Raw genomic sequence first — 23407 nt, 5'->3', positions numbered from 1 at the left:
TAATTTGTACCCAGGGATTTTATTAAAATAATAATATATAATAATAATTTCTATGTCTCTCTCTGTGTGTATAGATTTAAACACAAGTTATGACAACAAAAAGACTAGGATAAACATGGAGAATCTGTCAACTGATAGACTTGTAGACTAGGGATGGAATGGGTATTCGACAATTTCCCAACTGTGGTCAACATTTATTGTTTCCAACCACTTGGGCAACACTGATAGCAATAGCAGCTACAAGCAGTCTCCAAGTGATTTACAATGTGTAAGCCAATTGCCCCCAACAATTTTAGAAGTATGCAAAACTGAGTCAACCCTGAGCCCCTGGCTGGAATTGAACTTACAACCTTGTGACTGTGAGTGAGTGGCTGCAGTACAGGCATTTAACCTCTGTGCCACCAGGGCTCCCTAATGGGAAAGTTCACTGATGGAAAGAAAAATAGTGTTTGGAAAGTTCCCACAGCTTGCAGGAACATTTAAAATGTTTTTAGTAGTTGTATGCTGCCTTGAATACTATGCTGGGAGAAAGATGGGCTATTGGATGGGTGGATGGATAGAAGGATGAGTGGGTGGATGGAGAGATAGATAGATAGATAGATAGATAGATAGATAGATAGATAGATAGATATTCCCCCCCCCATCTTTATTGTATATATAGTTCACTTGCCTTGTATGGATAGGAAACTGACTTCTGAGATTCCCTGGCTTGTGGGATTCCCATAAACATCTGGTTAACCACTGTGAATCCAGAATGATGTTCTGAATAGACCACAGCTGGTGTAGATACATCCCTCTGGCAGTTTTTGAATTGTATCTCCTCTCAGTCTTGGTTATGCTGGCTAGGGCTGATGGGACTTGCATTCTATTTATATGTAAAGGACCACTTTTCTCCACCCTGAGAGAGACTTTTAATGAGAGCCAACAGGCCTTTTGTGGTGCAATTTGGTTCCCCCCCCCCCCAGTGTTAAATTACATAATCTTTTCATAGCTTTGGATCTAAACATGCAGACCACCTGCATTTAGGTCTGTGCTGTAGTTCTGCTGAAATCCAAAGCCTGGGAAAGTTGCTGATTTGGACTATTCATCCCAGGATCCCCCAGTCAACATGGCCACTGGCTGGTTGTTGGAGTTATAATCCCCCAAACCCTCTTGTCCAAGCAGTATTGGTGTCCAGTGCCTCTTCATCACCACACCCACTACAAAATCTATGGTCCCAGGACTTTTTCAATGAGGATATCAGAGTCTGTAGATTCCTTGCTACAAGGATAATCATTGCATTGTTTAATCAATAGGCATGACTGAGGACCTAAAAAAATTTCCACAACAGGCTGCAGTTGCTGCCAGGCATTTGTTAAGGATTATGATTATTTTATGGCTTATTGATTTAGCAGTAAAGCTGTCTAGGTTTCTCTAGCAGTTCTCGAAAGGCTCCCTTTACTTTGAAAATTAAGTCAAGGCAGAGACGGTTGATTATTGATAGCAGCAGCCTTGTTCCCCTGGCTGCTTCCAGGGCTGTGTTCTTGCAGGTGTGCATCTTAAAAGAGATCTGTGCCTTAAGGCGCATCCAGATGTCATTCAAGAATAACGATGTACATTTATGAATGAGAGCATGTGGGACCATATTATCCCCTTATGCCCCTGTGATCAGTTGTGTTGTGGGTGGGGAAGAAAGGCTGTTACAAAGTCAATCCAAAACTTGCCCTTTTTTTGAATGTCTGGGTGGGAAGATGGCGGTGGCGGCAGCGTTTTAGTGCTTCCCCTCAAAGGAGTGCTGAGAGGAATCAGTCATGGAAGGATTTGAATAAGACATTTGTGTATGTTTTGTCAGCTTTTCTTGGTTAAAATCAGGCAAAGTTAACCCATTAAATTCTCTAATCACTGCTAACATAGGCGTAATTTTCTTTGCTTCACCTTTTCTTTTTTGACATGTATGCATTTTCTTAGCCCCACTGGTGCCTGGTCGCCTCCCCTCTATATTGCACAGCCACCATTAGCTGCTTTTAGGGTGAGCACAAACAGTTATGCCTGCCAGAATTTTATAAGTTCTTTAGCATTATATTCTTTTGCTTCACCCTTTACATAATTTGTTATATGCCCCTAGGTTTTACCCTCAACTTGTCCATGGGGTCATATCAAAATCCATGATTTTGGCCCCAAAATCTGCCCTCATCCCATGGGGTTGAGTAACAGTTGAATATATATGGTATATATGCTTTCTTGAAGTGTCTTTGAATGTCTTGAACATTCCATATACAAGATTTTGATAATACAGTACATCTGTTTCAAGGATTATTGTTCTTGTTTCATTCATGCGAAACACACAAATACTCTACAAAGGATATAGCTGACATCAATTTCGAAGGGTTTTGGGATTTTGTTATTTAAAAAATTGGAAGTGAAACCCCTAGAATTCATATACTTAAATACTTAAAGTCACCCCTCATCAGGTGACTTTTGATCTGAATCTACTGGTACATCTCTTGATGATTTCCAGCAAGTTTTCAAGTGGGCCATTGGTATCCACTGGGGTTTGGTTCCAGGCCCCCCTATGGTTACCAAAATCTATAGCTGTTCAAGTCCCATTATATAAAATGGCATAGTAGAATGGTGTCCCTTATCTAAAACAGCAAAATCAAGGTTTGCTTTTTGGATTTTTGTCTGTATGTGAATACTTTCAAACCATGGTGTGCTGAATCTCCAGATGTAGAATCCATGAATACAGAGGGCCAACTGTAACAGCAACAAATGGCGCCACTCAGCTCAGTTATATTGCTGAAATGAAGGAACACTGCAGTGTCCAGCGGTCAACTGTTTTTTAAAAAACTGTTTATCTGGAAGGACTGTCAATGGCCTTCAGTTCTGGCATGATAAACAAATGCTTGGGCTCAGGAATCATTGATTTGAAGGACATATCTTCAGTGCATGGTCCCTGGTTAATGGATTCTAGTTTTGAAAAATGATCTGGTAAACACGAAGTCTGCCCTAAACAATTCCTCTCTGCAGCTAGGAAAATTTAAATAGCTGGGAATAGAAAGAAGAGAGCCATTTCTGAAATATATGATTGCTTGAGAAATAAAGTCCAGTTGTTTTTATCTTCCTATTTTTCTTCTGCTTTTGTGCTTGGAATGCATGATTTGGGTTAAAATTAGGAGGAAGGAGACACTGCTGATGTAGCTGGGATAAAAGTGAAGAAAAGCATCATCACCATCTACCAAAAAAAAAAATTAACAATCTTCTGCTGTGTCTGTTATCCTTAAGAAGACTTCAAATAAAGTTTAAAATAAGGAGTTTTGCTTCTATTCAAACAGCCTCTGCGAGGGAAAAATCCTGTAGACCTCATTACAGTTGATTCCTTAATAGAGCTGCAGGATTTCCAGAATCCCTTTCAGTACTGGATAGTTAGTGTGCTTGACAATGTTGGAGGAAGATTACGCCTTCGCTATGTGGGACTGGAAGAGACAGAATCCTATGACCAGTGGTTGTTTTACTTGGATTACAGACTTCGACCAGTTGGTTGGTGTCAAGAGAATAAATACAGACTGGATCCACCTGCAGGTAAATGAGGAAGGGGTGGCGGCATTTTGCTTTTCTTGATCTGATTTTTAAAAGACAGCCTGCTTGCTTACAATTGATGCATGTTTCATTTATCGATTTTTGAAACAAAGTGACGCAATTTGACTTTCCTTGAATTTCTATGCTGTTAATTTGGGGTGTTGAGAATACAAGGCAGTGCTAGTGATCTGGAACAGATCTGTAAAAATGGGTTGAAACCAGTCTCCATTCACTAGATTAGAAATGGCACTGTTGTGCTTTGCTGACTTCTTTGAGTGGTGAGGGGTCTGTCTGGCTTCCTTACCCAGGTTTGGCTTCCTTCAGAAAAGGGGTAGGAAAGTGTGGAAGACTTTGGGAGTGGGAAGCTGTTTTGTAGGTCCCCATGAACTATCAATTTGAGGGTAATTTATTTTGGGGGGGGGGGTTTCATCCCCCAAATGATCAGTTGCACTCTAGGCAAATACCAGACATATTGTTATAGGAGATTATCGCACTTTTCTTTTCAGTCCTTCCCTCTCAACCTTGGCTCAGGATGAAAACTTTTAAGCACAGATTTTATCACACACTTCTGTGCCCAGGCCAGGCACATCCTGTACCCAGTCATGGCATCCTGTACTCGATCCAGACTTCTCCCGTACTTTGGAAAGAACAGGAATATCCCATTCTTTCAAAAAGTGCTGGAGAAGTCTGGACCAGGTACAGGATGCCCATTATCAGATACAGGATGCCTCCAGCCTGGGCACAGAGGTGTGCAATAAAATCCATGATTTAAAGTTTTCACCCCAAGCTTAAATCGGGAAGGAAGGATGGAAAAAGGCAGTGCGATAATCTTTATATTTGGAGTTCTTTTTGCAACCCTAATCCATGCCCCTCTGTGTAGATAGATATATAGAGTGGGGGGAGAGAAAGAGAGAGGGTGACCAGATATCATAACTGCAAAAGAGGATAAGGCATTGGAAAATGCAGGCCATTCAAGAAAAGTGTAGGACATGACAAAATAAAAGCTAAAAACACTCATATAAATATAAATCCATGCTTCTTAGTCGTGCTCAAAATGGACAACAGCCTTATTTCACATCTGTGCTATGATGAACAGGCACCTGCAGTAATTTTGTCTCCCTTTTTATCCTAAACCTGAACTGACACCAGAATGCACTTGACAAAATTACCTACAAGCTATTTCTTCATAGGAAGCAAAGCCTTTTAACATCATAGATTTATTATCTGTAAAGTTACAGACATAACTCAACAACCACAGCCTAATGAAATGCCTGCACTGTAGTGCTTTGTTTCACTCAAGCATGCTATTAGACAAGTCTTTCTCTTTCTTGTGACAAATGCTATTAAGTCAAGAGGGTGCATCTAATTTTCACCTGCTCATACTCAAGAAATAAGAAAATTCTGCACACTTGGATCACTGAGTTCATTCATACATGCATGTTCACTGGCTTTCTTAGCTGCCAAATCACATTGCTTAAACATGCCATCCTGTGGTCCATTCCTAGATCCCTTTTGCACGTACTTTTGCAAGCCAGGTCTCACCCATCTTATATCTGTGCATTTCATTTCTATGTCCAATTGTAGCATCCTGCATTTCTCCCTGTTGAAATTTACTTTGTTAATTTTGGCCGAGCATTCTAATCTGTTAAACTCATTTTGAATTTTGATCCTCTCCTCTAGGGTATTGGCAACCCTTCCTAATTTAGTGTCATCTACAAATTTGATAAGCATGCCCTCTATTCCATCATCCAAGTCATTGGCAAAGATGTTGAATAACACTGGGCCCAGGACAGAACCCTGTGGCACACAGCAAGTCACTTCTGCCCAAGATGAAGAAGAAGCATTGTTTAGTAGCCTTTGGATTCAGTCAGTCAGCTAATTACAAATCCACCTAATAGCCACATTGTCTAGCCTACATTTTACGAGGGTTTTTTTTTTTTTTTTGGCAAAGATATCATGAGGGACCTTGACAGCGGCCTTACTGACATCAAGATACACTACCTTCACAGCATTCCCTTCATCTACCAAGCTGATAATTTTATATATAAAAAAGAGATATTATATATAATTTTATATATAAAAAAGTCTGGCATGACTTGTTTTTGAGAAACACATGCTGACTTTTAGTGATCATGGCATTCTTTTCTAAGTACCTAAAGACTATTTAATGATCTGCTCTAGAATCTTTCCTAGTATTGATGGGCTGATTGGGCAGTAATTATTTGGGTCCTCTTTTTTCCCTTTTTTGGATATGGGGACCACATTTGCCCTCCTCCAGTTTGCTGGGACCTCTCTTGTTCTCCAGGAATTCTCAAAGATTATTCACAGTGGGTTTCCGTGGCAGTGCCACAGTCTAATACACCACTATACCACATTAGCATTCTCTCACCTACCTACCAAAGTAGAATGAAATTCAGGTTGTGGGCGTGGTAGATAGCTGGTAGACCTGTCAGTGGGATGTTGATTCCACTTTGGGTATTAGTCTGAAGTTAAAAGGGCTATCTTGGTTCCTGGCTCTTATTCCCAAATAGGTTCAGCACCTTGGAAAGCAACGTGGATACTTTGGGGTGCCAACAGCTGGTTGAAAACACTGGGGGTGTTCCCATACTGCAGAAATAAAGGAGCTTCAGATCACTTTAACTGCCATGGCTCTGTCCTGTGGAACCTTGGGATTTGTAGTTTGGTGAGGAATTCAGCCTGGTGTGTCAGAGAACTCTAGTGCCTCACCAAACTATAAACCCCAAGATTCTCATACTCATAGAATCATAGAGTTGGAAGTAAAGTGGTGTAAAATGGCTTTATTTTTGCAGTATGGCTACATCTTGGAGGTCCTTTCATACTACACAAATATCACTCTATAATTTCCCTTTAGCTGTCATACTCCCTCCTATGGAATCCTAGGATTTGTAATTTGGTGAAGCACTTGAACACTCTGGCTGAGAATTCTAAACTGCAAATCCCAGGATTCCATAGGGCAAGAGCTATGTTAGTCAAAGTGGAATTATAGCACTATAATTGTACAGTGTGAAAGGGCCCCAGATCTTTGTATTGTCACTGCTTAACCAGGAAGTATAAATGTGTGCAGTTTGTAATTGTAGCCTTGAAAGATGAATGCCCCCTTTTAAGTGTTTATATGTGCACACATATAAACTCCTTCATCATGTTTGCCTGGCAATGAAGTGTAGTGATATAGTGAATATATAAAACCCACCTCTTTAAATAAGCAAGTCTCAGAATGTTTGCTTCATAACTTCTTCAATCTGCTCAGAGCATCACGTAAAATTACCTTCCAGCTTGAACGCCAAAGCAAATTACAAGTGTGCTTGCTTGTCTCCCCCTCTTTTCCCCACCTAGAAATATAGAACAGAAGTAATGAAGTTGCCACTAGCGTTCTTGCACCTGCAATCTTTTAAAGTAACAAATGGCAGGTTTGCCATTTGGGGTTTTTATAAAGCAACAATCCAGATTTATTGCTCCTTTATGAAGCAGCAAACAGTATTTCTTGCAACAGCCAGGATCACATATAATAGCTGTAGAGGAGGACTTTCTCCCACCAAGAGCCCTAGAGTGTGTGAACTGTGTTGGTTTCCATTGGCAGATTTGGGTCCGAGCCTAAATGGCCAATAGGATTTTTGTTCTAGCCGTAGCCATTCATTCATCTCAGAAAATAAAAGCTGAGATTGAATGTTCATGCTCAGTGTAGTTAATCCACAACCATCTGTCCCTCTTTCCTACTCTCGGGCCTCATTCTGACATTTATTTTTACATGGTTGAGTGAAACATTAACTAGCTGCGGCACTGGATGCGTGATGGGATGCATCATACATTGGGGTTGTAAAATATTAGTGTAGTTTAATTTCATTACGATTGCAGTGAGGAGAAGAGAAATTTAACCCTCACCTCCCAAGCCAGGATCCTAACCAAAATCAACACACCCACAATTTGAGTCTTAGGGATAGGGAAATTTTCCATTGAGTCATTGAAGGCACAGAGTTTAGACCACAGGTCAATCACAACTTGATCTTGTCAAACTCCTCCAGAGTTTTGGAAAAACTTATAATAAATACTGGAAGCTCTTCCTGGCTGCTCAGTCTTTCCTAGAAAGATTGCATTCTCTCCAGGGATTTCATGCCATTGTTATATGGTTGTTAGAATAAGTGGGAGTGAAGGTAGGAGAAAGGGATATCAAGAATTTGAGATATGTGGATGACACCATTCTCATAGGAAAAAAACATCTCAGACTTGGAACAATTACTGAGGAAGTTAAAGGAAGATATTGCAAATACAGGCTTACTGTTGGTCTTTCAGTGCTGCTCACAGACATCTTGAAGAAACCAGAAAGGGATGTGTGACAGTTAATAGCAGAATTGCATCTGATAGATTTGATTTGGTGATTCATAGAACCTTCCAAAGTTCCATTGTCCTGTCTTTGGTTTTTTGCCTGTTTGTTTTCAGTGATGGGAGGGCTGTGTAAAACTACACAAAAGACCTCAGTAGGCCACATGCAGAGTGTGGGTTGCACAATTCCCACCCCTGTCTTAAACCTCAAAATGTGATCTTGAAAAAAGTCTTCAAAAATTGATAGAAATGGAATCCTCCTCCCTTGGGACTGGCCAAATTTGATAGGTATACATTCCCAGCATACAGGAGACCATATTGGTCTCGCATTGATCAGTCACCATATGTTGACACCAACTTGATGGCAAGCAACAACATAACAGTAGAGCACATAGAATATAAGTAGAGTACAAGTCATTCAAGAACTTGGAAGACATTCCCTTTAAAGGTATTTAAAGCCCTCGCCTTTCATGGATCAATATTCCAGTACATCCCATATTTGAATATTTAAATCTCAAATACTTTTCATCTTGAATAGGAAGGAATCTGCAAACATTGGATAATTCTTGTCAAAGGCGGAGTGAAATGAAATTCTCACCCATCTTTAGTTAGGAACAGTGATATTTTCCTGAAATTTCTTTTTTTTTTTTTTTTTGGGGGGGGGAGGATTTTCCAATGCTCTAAATAATGTTAGCTGCTTTGGTATACTTGATTTAAATGTTATATTTAAAGCTTGATGTGGAAATGGAAATGGTTTTATTGGAATATTTGAAACAATGAAAAGAGAATAGTAAATAAGCTTAGAAGTGTATTCATTTGTTACTCTATTCCACTGTTTGTCTCTTTAGAACAATAACTAGAAGTTCATAGCCCTATATTTAGCCCATGTAACAAGATTGGTTGGAGTAGATCAACCCAGATAACTATGGAGATGAAAGAAAGGGCTGGTGTAATCCAGTATGGTAACTCATGTGGTCACCCCACCCATTGGCCTCCTCTCATACCACACCCTACAGAATCCTTAGTAATGTTTTTTGTACCAAAGTTACTCATAAATCCTAATTCCAATATATCAATGAATGTAGTGGTAATAGTTGTGACATAAACAACTATCAAAATTAAAATTATACCTTTAAATTACAATATCTTGAGCATGGCATAAACGTATTTATATTTACATAGTTTCACATGATTAAAGTGAAAATTCAGTAAGATGTGATGCTTTAAAAGAAAAATTAAAAAAAACTGAGACCTCTCCGTTCTTTACCCACTGAGCTTCACCCCACTCATGCCTTCTCTTCCACTGAGCTCCAGGATTTTAAAGTGATGCAGGTGAATGCCATAGCCCCATTCTGCCAAAAGGCAGAGCCAGGGGGAGCCCTGGCATCACCCCACCTGAGGGTATCACCCCCGCTCCCCCCTAATGATGCTCCTGGGTGTGGGACATTGTCCATGGAAAACATAGAATCAGAAACATATCCATCCTACTACCTCTCTGGTTAGGGTTGCTTTACCCACTCCAGAACATGACAGGAATTTAAAGACTTGATTGAAAAAAAGAAATGAGTGTTAGAGAACTTCCAAGTCCATAGCATAGATCAGGGGTAAGGGATAGTGCAGCATCTGGCTTGCATAAAGTACCCCTTTTATAATTTATTTTTATAAAATAATTTTGACTTTTCCCCTCCAGCTGTTTTGGGCTAAAGACAGTTCATTTTTTTTAATCTTCCAGGTTACATCTCAGTTGCGGGGAAAGGCCTCTCTTGGGTCTGAAATGGCCCATGGTGCCAAAATTCCCATACCTGCTAAGGGGCACGGGAACTATTTTGGCCAAAAATTATTTGAGAGGGGGGGAAATCCATGTGGTCTCATGGAGAGCCAGTTTGACATCCCCAAACTTTGGCAGTTGCCACCCTAGCATAGAAGCAAGTATATTTCTCACCTTCTTTCTTTGAAAGGTTACTAGAATATCCCAGTTAGATTTGTGTTGGAAATGAGCTCAGCGTTCACTATAGCTATGTTGCAGTTAAAAACAGCACAGGGTAACTAACGTCTTTCAGGCAATGTACCAAGTGTCTTGTTTGTTTTAATCTTTATAAGCAGTCAGATTTACTGACCTTGATCTGCAGTGACTAACTAGATTGAGGTGGAAAAATTGCTTGCCTCTCCCGTCATGTTGCATTCTGGGCATGGTTTGTGAGGCTGGCTGGTGCAAGCAAGGCAGATCACCCCAGAAGAAAAGGCTTTATTCTAATCTCATTTCCCTTTGTGAAAGGATTTATTGGCTTTTTACAAACCCACAGCGAATTGCTTTAAAGCTTTGAGCTATACAACAAACACGACTGAAACTGTTTTTGTTTGTTGATTTGCGAAGGTACTTCGCCAGTGTAACCCAACACAGCCTGAGGACAATGTAAAATCCACTTGGAATTGCAGGTAGTTGTGTCAGTCCATTAGACCAAACCCAGAAGCTGCTGAACAGTAATCCTTTACATTAGGACCAAAATGTCAGTAAGTGCCACATAAGCTTTTGAGTTCTTCAGATGCCCTCTTAAGTGCAGAGTGCAGAGGGGAAGATGTTATGCTGACTTAACTAGTTTAGGCCAATTTTCCCAGCCTGGCCCCTTGGACTACAGACTCCATTAACCTGTGGTTGGTCTGTCTGAGGATGATGGATGCTATAGTTCAGCATATTTGAAGAAGGCCAGTCTTAGGATTTTTTTCACTAAAGATGGGAAATCTTCAGGGTATGGGGAGTCCCCCAGACTCTAGGAACCAGACTGGATCCCTGTTTTTGCCCCAAGAAATTATCCAGCTGTATAGGATGGATGATACCTGGCTTAAATGTCCATGTGAAGGGGATCTGGGAATTATAGGAGATTATCACATTCTAAATAAAGTGACTTAGTCCTACCGCATTACGGGAAGCTCCCGTGTTTGCAAATCAGCTGCCTGATCATGACTGGGAGCCGGGATGCAATCACCCGGTGACAGCGGCGGTGTTTTTGAATGTGATAATTCCCAATTGCAACCCAAAACATGGCTGTATCCCGGCAAGGGTACAACTGTGTACAAACCTATTGAAAACAACCAAATATTGCCATTTCATCACAACCTGAAATTAGCAGCCCAGGGCAACCTCAAGTTGCGTTCTACTGGGGTTTCCTTACATCTGAATGCAGAGGGGACCTTGCAACAATGAAAGGTATCAATCTACTGACATAAATTAATGGGGAGCTAACCTGTTTTGGACGGGAGCAGATTTCATAATGTGGTACCACTACATCATGCTTCTCACTGCCACAAAACATACTTAGGTATGTGCTTAGTAACACACGAGGCTGCCTTATACTGAGTCAAACCCATTTAGCCCAGAACTGTTGGTAGCAGTTCTCAAGGGGTTCACTTAGCAATCTTTTCCACTTCTATCTGGAGATACTGTGGACTGAACCTGGGACTTTTCATACACAAAGCAAGTGCTCTAACACTGACCCACCATCCCTACCCTGGCCTCTCCTCTTAAATTCTTAAATCAAAATGTTGAACCAAGGGTATCCAAAGTGTGGTTAGATGTCAGACAAACTACATTAAAAATGAAAAGGGAAAGAAGTGAAACATTTAGGATCCTATCAATTGGGGTTAAAACCCCGGTTTACCTTTCCCAAATTCAGTGCTAATTCGGGAGGCAGCCAGGTCCTATCACACAGAAATTGCTGCCGAATCACTGCCCGGGTCCATCCTGGATGCAGCCTGGGTCCTGCAAACCACTTTGGTGGCCATTTTTAGAAGTCAGATGCTTCTTACAGGACCGGAGCAACATCCAGGACGAACCCAGGCGGCAATTTCTGTGTGATAGGACCCAGTTGCCTCCCAAATGTGAGTTAGGACTGTCTGCCTCCCAAATTAGCACTCAATTTGGGAAAAGTAAGCTAGGGTTTTAACCCCATGTGATAGGGTCCTTAGAGATGTACAAGATTCATATTGTTAACAGCCAAGTATTTAAAGGCTCCATCTTTCCTTCTCATGTTCAGATCCCTTATAACTGTAAGCTGATCTCCCTTACGTTGTACAGGTGGCCCTTAGTATCTGCTGGAGTTTGGTTCCAGGACCCACCATAGATACCAAAACTGATGGATGCTCAAGTCCCATTATGGCATAGTAAAATGGCGTAGTAAAATGGCGCCCCATATATAAAATGGCAAAATCAAGGTTTACTTTTTGGAATTTTACAAAATATATATATTTTCAAGCTGTGGATAGTTAAATCAGTGGATGCACTATCCATGATACAGAGGACCAGATATATTGTGATATCAAAACAGAGTATACTATAGTAACTTCTTACCTTTAGTTCTTGATTAGAAATTGGTTTGCAGACCATGGTTTGGAGTTTAGCAGTAACAGTCATTTACCCAGTTTAGTTGTTGTGCCAAACTTTGGTTAGAGCAACCTGGAACAGGAAGAGGAAGAAAGGGGCTCCCAGCATGCTTATGATCTTCCATAACATGATATAGATTAGAGCAAGAACAGGAATGTGTAGCCCTCTAGATGTTGTTGGACAGCAAGCCCAAACCAATATATCCAGTACTGAGGACTGCTGGGCATTGCAGTCTAACAACATCTGGAGGACAGCATGTTCTCCATCCCTGTTCTAGATGTTTTATTGAGATATTTTGTTATTGACTGACTGACACTTTTAATAAAGTTTTACATAGCATGTGACTGTTCCATAAACGCCTGTGTCATTTCTGATATCATTTGTTGTAGAAATCTATTCTCTGAAGACTGTGCCAGAATGGCAAGCCGCTCTGGATAAATCCCTTATTGAGGCAGCAAAGTTTCCCCTCCCAGTGGAAGTATTTAAGGTAAAACATCTATTATTCTTACTGAATTTTTTTTAAAAAATGCACACAAAGGAAACTACTTATTTCAAATTTAGTGGTATATAGTGCTATTGTACATCCAAATGCCTGATGAAATTTTGCTATTTTGAACTAAAAATGTGGCTAGGAATTGGTCTTTATAGAAGCTGCCAAGTCCTTGCTGTTCCCACTGCTGCTATTTTTAAAGCCAAATATGTCTCATGAGCTAAATGTTGAATTCCGGTTTGCCTTTGGGCATCACACTGGAAAATTGTCCATGCTGGAATATTTGTTCATGTTGGCCTGTTACAGACTGCCAAAATAAAGCTGCTTCGGGTCTCTTTGGAGGTATGTTGTTTAAATGATGCATGCATCCTAAGAATCCGGAAGCTGCACCAAAGCTGCACTCAGTGCTTAGGAATGGAGTGTGGCTTTGGCACGACCTCTGGACTCTTAGGACCCATGCATCATTTAAATAGCATACCTCCAAAGAGACCCAAAGCAGCTTTATTTTGGCAGTCTGTAACAGGCCGTTGTTTTTCTTTTAAAGTGGGAGAGCTCAGCTTGACTCTTGAATGCATGACTGGTGTTTCTTCCAGCCCAAAACATTACACATTCAAAATACAATGCTCCCTATGGATCCAGGATAAGCAAGTGTCGAAGGCAAGGAGCCCCCCAAAAGATCTTAGAGGCTCACACCCACCACAAAAAAAAATACAAATTTTGCTCCCAAGTGATCTCTAGGAGGTGTGCGTCATGTTTTTGTCATGTTTTTGATGCCCCCAAGCCATTTTAGTCCCAAGTGAGTCCTCTTTTGTAATAGCAATAGCAGCTTCATTTATATACTGCTTCATACCACCTAAGACAAAAAGCAACCTGGAACTCTGTTCACTTCCTGATTTTTTTAAAAGGCCTTTTCTGCATCTAAATTATCTGTTGGATGAGAACAAAAACAGTTTTTTTGTGGTTACCCACAAAAAAGGTCCTGCGGGACATGGAGACTACACTTTGTCCACCAGTCTTGTCTAGTCCAAAACTGTCCAACCTACTTGGAAGCCTCTGTCCAAAGTTTGAGGCAGATTTTCCATCCAGCCCAGGTATCTAGGGATGGAGGAGAAATTTGTTGACACTGGAATGAAAATTACCTAATTCAACTCTTTGAACTATGACGTGAATCAAACTGCACTTATTTCTTAAATTTTCTCAAAATGTTGTTCAGGTATATGTTAAGAAAAGGTGCAAACAAAAATGGCAATGTTATTCAGAGTAATATAAAATGCACTATATTGGGGGAAATGATTTGCAAAAAACAAATGTGCACATTAAGCAAAATGGGGTGGAAGAACATGCGTGTCAGGAACAACATACATAAAAACACATGGAAATTTTCTTGAAAACAATTCCATGGCTGCACTACACAAATAATACGGTTTGATGCTGCTTTAACTGTTGTCCCTGAATACTATGGAATTCTGAGATTTGTAGTTTTGTCTGATGTTTAGCCTTCTTTGTCAGAGAGCTCTGGTGCCACAACAAACAATAAACCCCAGGATTCCATAACATTGGACCATGGCAGTCAATGCAGTGTTAAACTGCATCATTTCTACAGTGATCCGGAAACAAGATGAAGTTAAGAACAGAAAAATGAGAAATGAATAGTAATCAATACTGGTGAATTCATCCATCCATCCCCTACCAAAAATACACAAGGCAGACCATGTATATGCAGAATTTTCACTCTGCTGCTGAACTGTGAGCATCTGTCCAATAACTTTCTTTTGGAGATTATTTTCATCACTGGCTTAGTTGCATGCTGCCTTTCTATGGTAAAGCCATGCTGAGAGCGATTTCCAACAACATCAAAATTATTCCATTTATAACTGCCACTGAGGCCTAACAAAAAAATTGAAAAGGCAGCAAAAGAATTTTTTTTGCTATAGAGTCAACATGATGCTGTGGTCTGAGTATTGGACTAGAATTCCAGGAGACCAGAGTTCAATTCACTCCTCTACCATGGAAATCCACTGAGGAACTTGGGCAAGTTACACTCTCTCAGCCTTTGAGGACAGCAGTGACAAAACCTCAGCTGAAGCAATTTTTCCAAGAAAACACAAGGATAGGATCACTATAAATTGGAATAGACTTGAAGGAATATAGCAACAAATATCTTTGCTAGGTACTTTAGGATGAATTTAAGAACTGGTTGCTGCTTTTGTATTATAGTGGATTTAAAATATGAGCCTTTCCAGATCATTTCATAACTGATTTAAAATATTTGTAGCCTAATAAATAGCCTAAAACAACTAATAATAATAATAATAATGATAATAATAATAATAATGTTTTATTTATATTTTCCCACCTTTCCCGAGTGGATCGAGATGGGATTACAACCAGTTAAAACAAATACATCAAAATAAAATACATTTAAAATATATCAATAAAATGGTACAATTAATATAAAACTAAGTCCATTGAGTGGTAATGCAACAATTTGTCCAGTGATATAATGGTGATGTTACAACAGGTCAGGTGGATAAGCTCGCCGGAAGAGATCCGTCTTAAGTGCCCTCTTGAAAGAGTCCAAGGAGGCAATAAGACGGATCTCTTCCGGGAGATCATTCCATAGTTTTGGAGCAGCCGCTGTAAAAGCTCTTTGAGAAGTCGATATGAGCTTAGTTGGAACATGTTCTGATACATTCTTCCCAGTTATTCTAAGAGCACGGGGCGGATTGTGTAGAGAGAAGCGTTCCCTCAAGTAACCCGCACCCAAGCCATGTAGGCCTTTAAAGGTAATAACTAACACCTTGTATTGCGCCCGGAAGCTGATCAGAGTCAGTGAAGAGATTTTAAAACAGGTGTTATGTGGTCAAACCTGGATGAACCGGTGACCAATCTGGCAGCTGCATTTTGGACCAATTGAAGCTTCTGAACTTGGTACAAGGGTAGCCCCATGTAGAGCGCATTACAGAAATCAAGACGAGAGATTACCAGTGCAAGTACTACTGCTTCCAGGTCCTCTTTGTCCAGGTAGGGGCACAGTTGGCATATCAACCAAAGTTGGTACCAAGGACTCCTGGCTGTCACATCTACTTGAGATGATAATTGTAGCGACGAGTTCAGGAGTACTCCCAAACTGCGAACTTTGTCCTTTATACACCAAGTTTAAACAGTCCAGTAATAATTGGCTCTGAGGCATAACAAGATTTTAAAAACAAAACAAAACTAATAGCAGCAAAAATGTGAAAAGAATATCTTTGCTAGATATAGCAGAATTGGTTGCTGCTTTTTGTCCTACTGTGAATTTTAAGAAATGCATTCAAACATTTAATCTATTCACAATATCTTTTGGAGGCCTGATATTTTTGCAGGGGGAATGGATTAAAATAAGCAAGTATTAATTAAAAAATAATGTTTATTTCATGATTTTTCTTGGTCAGGAACAGTGTCCTCCAAATTAATCTCATGTCCTGTGTTTATGCCACTATATAAATAAACATTAATAATAATAAATAGCTTATGCCTTCCCCAATTCTTGTCCTTGGGTAGATTTGAGTTTCTTACCAGCTCTGATTGTCAAAACACTGTATTCTTGAGCAGAGCTGTCTAACTTTGAATTCTGGCTTCCTGCAGTGAGAATATAGCTGTATGGGAAATTCTGCAGGTTTAATAAAAGAAGATGATGAATTGCAAAAAAGTGCAGAATATCTTAGAGTATAGCTCTTAGCAGGGGATCGTTGCTCCTGCTTTCAAAAAACAGTGAAGAACAGGTAGTGGAATTACTGTTATTAGAATACTGTCATTGCTATAAAACATCTATTGGTGCTGGAATCACACAGTTTCTTTAATTAAAACCAGTCTGTTGGAAGCAATAATTTTCCAGCTGGGATTGAGGGGAGAAATCCACATGAATACTCTATGCACACAGTTGTGTTTAGTACAATGAATTTTGTGCCCTCTGGAACAAAGTCCTTGACATTGGACAGAATACTGAAAACCCTGCTTGCTTTTAAAGTACCAGCCAAGTGGTTTTGCCAGAGGCAAGTTGTTCTTTCGGAGATGGAGACAATGCATATGCTGGTGGCAGAAGATTGAACAACTTTATTAATTTAGCAGACAAGATCTGTCGATTCCAAAGACTTATCCATGTCGATATAAAAATATCAGTATGCAAGGGGATCTAGTAGCACCTTTGAGCACCTAAAAATTGGTACTGATATCTCCCTTTCCTTCACAATCGTACCAGCCTTGCACTAAAGATTAACATAAGTAAAAGCCAAGGTTACATCTGCTACAGTTAGCTAAAGCCAATACTGCATAGACTTTAGGAGAAAATAGCCAAAGTGGCTGGCATGATGCAACAATTGACACATGTCACCTAATTCACCTTGTACAATATCCTTCTGCTGTATTGCCACTACATAAGTGTCTATCTCTCACACAGAAGCTTGCAATCAGAATCCTGTTGGGGTTTATGAAAAAAAAAAGAAGGTTACACTATCAGATCTAATTTTCCAGTGTTAAAAAAGGAGATATCCAGTACCTCCTTACCCAAAAGGTCTGTCCAGCAGCACAATGAGTGCAAGACAGCATCCAGTCACAGTTCAAACAGCCATTTATTGGCCATACGAATATACCAGGAGTGCTCCCTCATGGCACTGCTGGGCTGGCAACCTTCATCCTCCCTCTCTGGTGGAATTTTATGTTCTGACAGACTCAGTAGGATCTTGGCCTATATGTACATTTCAGTCTTTCTTCTCCTCAACTCTCATTATATAGTGGTTGAAATCCCAGTTTGTGCTTACATAGTGTAAATCTACATTTACAAAGTTAGACAATAGCTGTGCTACATCACTCTTCAGAATATAATTATTGGACAGCTGATGATGTATCAGCCAAGGTGACTACTTCTTCTCCTATTGAGTTGTGGGAAATGCACCATCAAATTGTACATTGAGGGCACTGGTGAATCCAAGAATTTGCAGCTGCATGCATCTATTGATTAGTCCCAGCTAGAGTAGATATCTTGAACCAGCTATTATAGAATCATAGAATTATAGAATTGTAGAGTTGGAAGAGACCACAAGGGCCATCCAGTCCAACCCCCTGCCATGCAGGAAATCCAAATCAAAGCATCCATGACAGATGGCCATCTAGCGTCTGTTTGAAGACCTCTAAGGAAGGAGACTCCACTACACTCCGAGGGAGTTTGTTCCACTGTCGAACAGCCCTTACTGTTGAGGTGGAATCTCTTTTCCTGCAGTTTGCATGATGAGTCAACACTTAGGTAAATCCAGTTGATTCAATGATTCTACTCTAGTTGGGGCTAATAGGATTTTAGTGCCTGTGAAATGGATACATTTTTGGAACTCTGCTTCCATAACCATGAACTGAATATATCTGTTGCACAATGGCCAAACAAGTACAACCATATATATAGGGAAACTTACACATGTGTATTACACCACTAGGATTTCACCCAATATGTACACTAGAAAAGTACAAAGCAGTCAGAAAGGTGAAACACCCCATAAAAATCTCAAAGAAAAGGGGATGAAAGAAGGAAAAACCTGATAAGCTTTTTTTAAAAAAGTAACAATAAACATTTCTTTCTTTGTGAAGTTGAAGGCTTTCATGGCTGACATCCATGGTTTTTTGTGGGATTTTCGGGCTATGTGGCCATGTTCTAAAAAAATTTCTTCCTGATGTTTCACCAGCATCTGTGGCTGACATCTTCAGAGAATGCTTGCCTGGAAGAAGTGGGTGTATATATACTGTGTGAGCCTGGGAATGTAGGAGTGATTTGCATGTGTATTGTTCTGTACTGATGGCCGGCCTCAGGCTGGGAGGCTAATGCAGAAGAGGCTGGCCATCAGCACAGAACAATACACATGCAAATCACTCCTGCATTCCCAGGCTCACACAGTATATATACACCCAACTGGAATCTCTCAGTGGCCATTGGTAATGACCTGGACCTCATGGTTTATTTTTCATAGGATCATGCTGACTTGAGGAACCACCAGTTCACAGTGGGAATGAAGTTGGAAGCAGTAGATATAAAAGAGCCATGCAGCATTTGTCCTGCCACAGTAACTAAGGTGAGAAATCTAAAGCAGGGATGACAGACAGAGTTATTAGGAAGGAATGAGGGGTGTCCGACTTTTTTATTTTTCTTTCCCACTCTCCTGTTTCTTTTAGCTTTAACAAGTATTGGGGTACACTTCTAGGCCAGGCACTGGTCTCTATCTACTATTCTACTACATGAGACTGTGGTCCTATATGATACCCCAAAGTATTCCAGGGCTTGTTTTTGTAAAGTGCATGACGGCCAGGCAAAAAGAAAAAAAATCCAAGTAGAGATAGGGAGATATAATGGATGTTTGGAGTGAGGGCAGCATGGAGCCTGTAGTCCCAGTGGTGGCAAACCCAGATGTGCTGTAAGGAAGTAGATTGAAGTCTACGAAAGCTCATGCTGCCAACTTCTTTTTTTAGTTAGTCTGAAAGGTTCTACAGCATCTCTCTACATACTAATTCTACAGACTAACAAGGCTATATCTGTGTGTTTTAACTTTTGTAAGCCTCCTTGAGTTCCAGATTGAGAAAGAGGCAGGAAGAGGGTGGGTCTGGATGCAGCAGAACAAAAGAAAAACATGTTCCCTCCAAAGAATGCAAAACTGAATATTTAGCATTTCCATGAGGAATTAATATTGGGTGATTTGGTTCCCTTCAGGTTTTTAGTAACCATTTTGTTCAAGTAACCATCGACAACCTCCGTCCAGAGGCAAGTGCTACAACGATACTTTGCCATGCCGATTCCTTGGGGATCATGCCAGTCCAGTGGTGCCTTAAAAATGGAGTCCATCTTACACCTCCCAAAGGTTTGTAAAAGCTTCTCTTGATCTCTATCGAATTTTGATATATTTTACTAGCAGCTTCAGGATTGTGAAACTGAGACCTGGAGATGACCTGTAGGTTCTGAAACAGCTGAAGGCATTGTTTTCCATGGTGTTGAACACTCATTTCTTCTATCACATTATCTAGCGGCATGCTATGAACAACCATGAACATGTATGCATACAAAGAAACATATGATTCCCTAACTTCTTTTAAAACCCTGCAGGTTTACCTTGTATTTTCTTTGAAACCCCTAGCCAGGTTTGGAAAGGGGAGTTAGGCTGCCTGTTTGTAACTGACTGTCTCTTTTTCATTTCAAGCTATTTAAGTCAGATTAATAGTAGACATGAAATGAACACTAAACATGGGTGGGGGGAAGCTGCTTATGTTTTTCCAGGGCCAGAAATAGGCCTTATGCACTTGCTGTTTGGTGCCAGCCATAAAATTAACATTCATTAACTGCCACCATATGTAAGCACTGACTTGGCATGGCTTATATTTATTAAGCTGGATTTATAGACCTCTTGCTTTCTTTAAGTGTTAACAGTGATTGTCTGTTTTATGAGCTATTAAAAGGAGAGCACAATTCCATTAGCCGCTCAAGGAAGCTTGCACTTTGCAGAGTGTTCATCTGTGTGTTTTGCTGTGGCCATGCAAGTCTTGGTTATAACTTAACTCCTGTAGCAACTGAAATCTTATACAATGCATGAGCTGAGATTGTTTATATTTAATAAACAGTTTACATTTTAAAACTTTCCCTGAAGCCCCATCTGACCCTCTGTGAGTTTTCTAAAGGCTTGTAAGTAGAAATGAAACAAATGAAGTGTATTTTGGGTTTGTAGTGCAGAACAAGAAGTGCAGTGAGAAACCCTATATGAAGTGCCACCTTCTGAAGAGTTTTCTATCTCTTTCCCTCTACCCAGTGATGCCTGGAGCTTTCCTTATCAGTAACACAGGGACTCTTGGTTTCTGTCAGAACCATAAAGTGGCTATCCAAGTTGGCAAACCCTATGCCCCAAAAAGTGAAGCACTTTGGATAACTCCAGAAGGACTGTCCAGTCCAAATGTGATTTAAAATAAAGAACTTTGAGAAACATGAGCAGACAGGTCTTGACTTTGCCAATTGACAAACAGAACCTAATAATAATAATAATAATAATAATAATAACAATAATAGGCAGCCAGCTCAGCAATTAGGCCCACAAGTCAGTGGGGTTTAATATATTTGAATTTCAGTTACAGTAGTCCTTGTTAAATGTGCATGTCTAAAATGGAGACTATAGTCAAGAAATCAGAAGAAGGATAAGATGTGGAAGGTGTCAATGAAGGGATTAGATAAGATCTCCAAGCATAAGGATATGTCATTAAATACCAAAATTAGATCATCCATGCCATAGTATTCCCAGTTTCTATATATGTGAGTATGGACTGACAAAAAAGATAAATGAATGGGTTCTACGGCAAATCAGGCCTGAACGCTCACTAGAAGCAAAAATGACTAAACTGTGGCTCTTGTATTGTGTATTTGGACATATGTCCAATATGTATTTGGACATATTGTGAGGTGATGTGACTCACTGGAAAAGATGATAATGCTTGGTAAAATAGAAGGCAGTAGGAAAAGAGAGACTGCACTACAGATGTATTGACTCAAGCAAGGAAGTAATGGCTGCCCTGCCTTTGCAATACCTGAGCAGGGTTGTTAATAATAATGCTGGCCTGATGGAAAATAACAACAAAATGTATAAATAAACATAGCCATGGCTTATAAAGAAAAGAAAGAACCTCCAAACATGTATTATAGTTTATGCAGTCACCATACTACAGGTTATACAAATCTTTTATTTGTGTACTTCATAGGGACTGTGTTAGTAGTATTAGGAATTGAGATATTTACATTGGGGATGATGTCCATTTGCACTATGCATCTTGACATTCTTTACCCTCACATGCAAGAGTGAATATTTCCCATAATGTTGCCTCTGTAGGAGATGTTGAAAGTGTTTGTACAGTTGTACAGTTGCACCTGGTGAAATCTTTGAGGGAATTATTTTGTTCATTATTTTCCTGTGCAAAGAATACAATTTTTCACAGGAAACAGTATCCAGTGTTCTCTCTGCAAAAATACTGTCTCCTGTACAGCTAACACATATTTAGCAGTGTATGCACGTGTGTGTGTGTGTGTGTGTGTGTGTGTGTGTGTGTGTGTGTAAAGAGAGAGTGAGAGAGAACACATTTTCTTCTGCAGAAAAACCACATATATTTTTGTACAGAATAATTCCCCTAAATATTTCACAGCGTGTGATGAATCTATACTGCTGCTATATTCTTTTCTCAAGGGTTTCTGAAGCATCAGGAAATGCTTTATTCTGCAAAAAGTTGAACAGTAACAAATTATGTTTCCATCCTCAACTGCATCATGAAATTATTTCTGTGTAAAAAAAAAAAGTGCCTGCTTTATGGAACACCATTCCCAAACCTGACACTTTCTCGATGCATTGAACTACAAACCCCATCATTCTAGACTAGTACCACTAATGTTGACTGGGGGTGATGGGAGTTGTAGTTCAACCGATTTGAGAAAGCTGCATTAGCAATCAGTAACAGTTTTTGTGTTTTGTGTCATCACTTAGGTTATTCTAGCCAGGACTTTGACTGGGCAGATTACCAGAAGCAATGTGGGGCAGAAGCAGCTCCCCAGTTATGCTTCAGAAATGTAAGATTTCCTTTTATTCTGTTACATTCATTGTTGACAGCATTGCTAGTCCCATACTTGTGTCACCCCACAAAAAGGGACTTAACTTCCCTTTTTTCATTACATTACATTATAGTATGATGAAGCCTTAATCAGTGTTGAACTGCAATGAATAATATAGACAGGCAGACAGACAGACAGATATTGATAGAGATATATTGATGTGTTGATATATTTTTGATGTTCTTGCCTTCCCCTGAGACTGAGAGCATGTGACTTTCCTAAGGTCACCCAGTGGGTTTCATGGCTGACCTGGGAATCAAACCCTGGTCATTTATCAGCCATGGATGTGGAAACCCTATCTGTACCTTTGAGCTTTTCCAATGGTGTGGATGATGATCACGATCAGAAGGATAGCGTCACATGCTTGCTGTCATAGTGTAGGTGGACAATGCATTTTTCTGAATTTGCAACAACTGCAAAAGCCATTGCACCAAGAGTCTGCTGCCTGTCTGTTTTGGAAAAAAAATATTTTCTATCACTTGAGCCAAATTTGAAGTTTTGAATGAATGCCATTCACTTATCTTCAATCTTCCCACTGGTTGCCAGCATGAGATCCTTGGCAAATCAGCACCCATTAGTCTGCCCTCCTTTAGCAGCTCTGTGTGGTGATGAATCTTGAATGCCCATTACAGAGTTAAAACAGCTGCTGAAATTGCTGCCCTCAGCATTTAATGATATTTCTTAGCTGGCATGCAAGAGCAGACAGTAACTGCTGAGTTTCCATTATTCATTTAAATATTTGTGAGCTCCTCTCCCTTCCAGCTCACAATAGCCATTGAACTGACACTATAAAATAATTTGAATAGTGAAGGTTGGACTAATGTTGCTTGAGAAAGTTTAAGTAGCAGGTCTTGTAAGAGAGAAGAGAGAGAGAGGAGGAGGTATGTCTTTTTCATATAGATAGAAGAGGAGGGATAAAAACTAGTCCTTTGAGAACTGCATGGCTAAGGCTTCATCTGCACTGCAGAATTAATGCAGTTTCACACGGTTTATCTTT

At 40.0% G+C, this 23407-nt stretch overlaps 1 protein-coding gene across 4 annotated transcripts in view; it reads left to right on the top strand.

Moving 5' to 3' along the window:
* Nucleotides 1-23407, top strand: part of LOC149311635 (scm-like with four MBT domains protein 2) — an 87891-nt gene that overhangs the window by 35914 nt on the left and 28570 nt on the right. For all 4 annotated transcript variants that reach the window (XM_089527512.1, XM_089527514.1, XM_089527516.1 and 1 more), the window contains 5 exons: nt 3312-3558; nt 12661-12758; nt 18755-18856; nt 19489-19636; nt 22286-22368. In XM_089527512.1, coding sequence (XP_089383638.1) covers nt 3312-3558; nt 12661-12758; nt 18755-18856; nt 19489-19636; nt 22286-22368 — 678 coding nt within the window. The remainder of the gene's footprint in view (nt 1-3311; nt 3559-12660; nt 12759-18754; nt 18857-19488; nt 19637-22285; nt 22369-23407) is intronic.

Source organism: Sceloporus occidentalis, unplaced genomic scaffold (genome assembly GCF_023333645.1).
Source record: "Sceloporus occidentalis isolate IW3139 unplaced genomic scaffold, rSceOcc1.0.p SCAF_5, whole genome shotgun sequence".
Lineage (NCBI taxonomy): Eukaryota > Metazoa > Chordata > Lepidosauria > Squamata > Phrynosomatidae > Sceloporus > Sceloporus occidentalis.
Note: the sequence above shows the minus strand (reverse complement) of the source record. Positions and strands in the feature narration are given on the sequence as shown.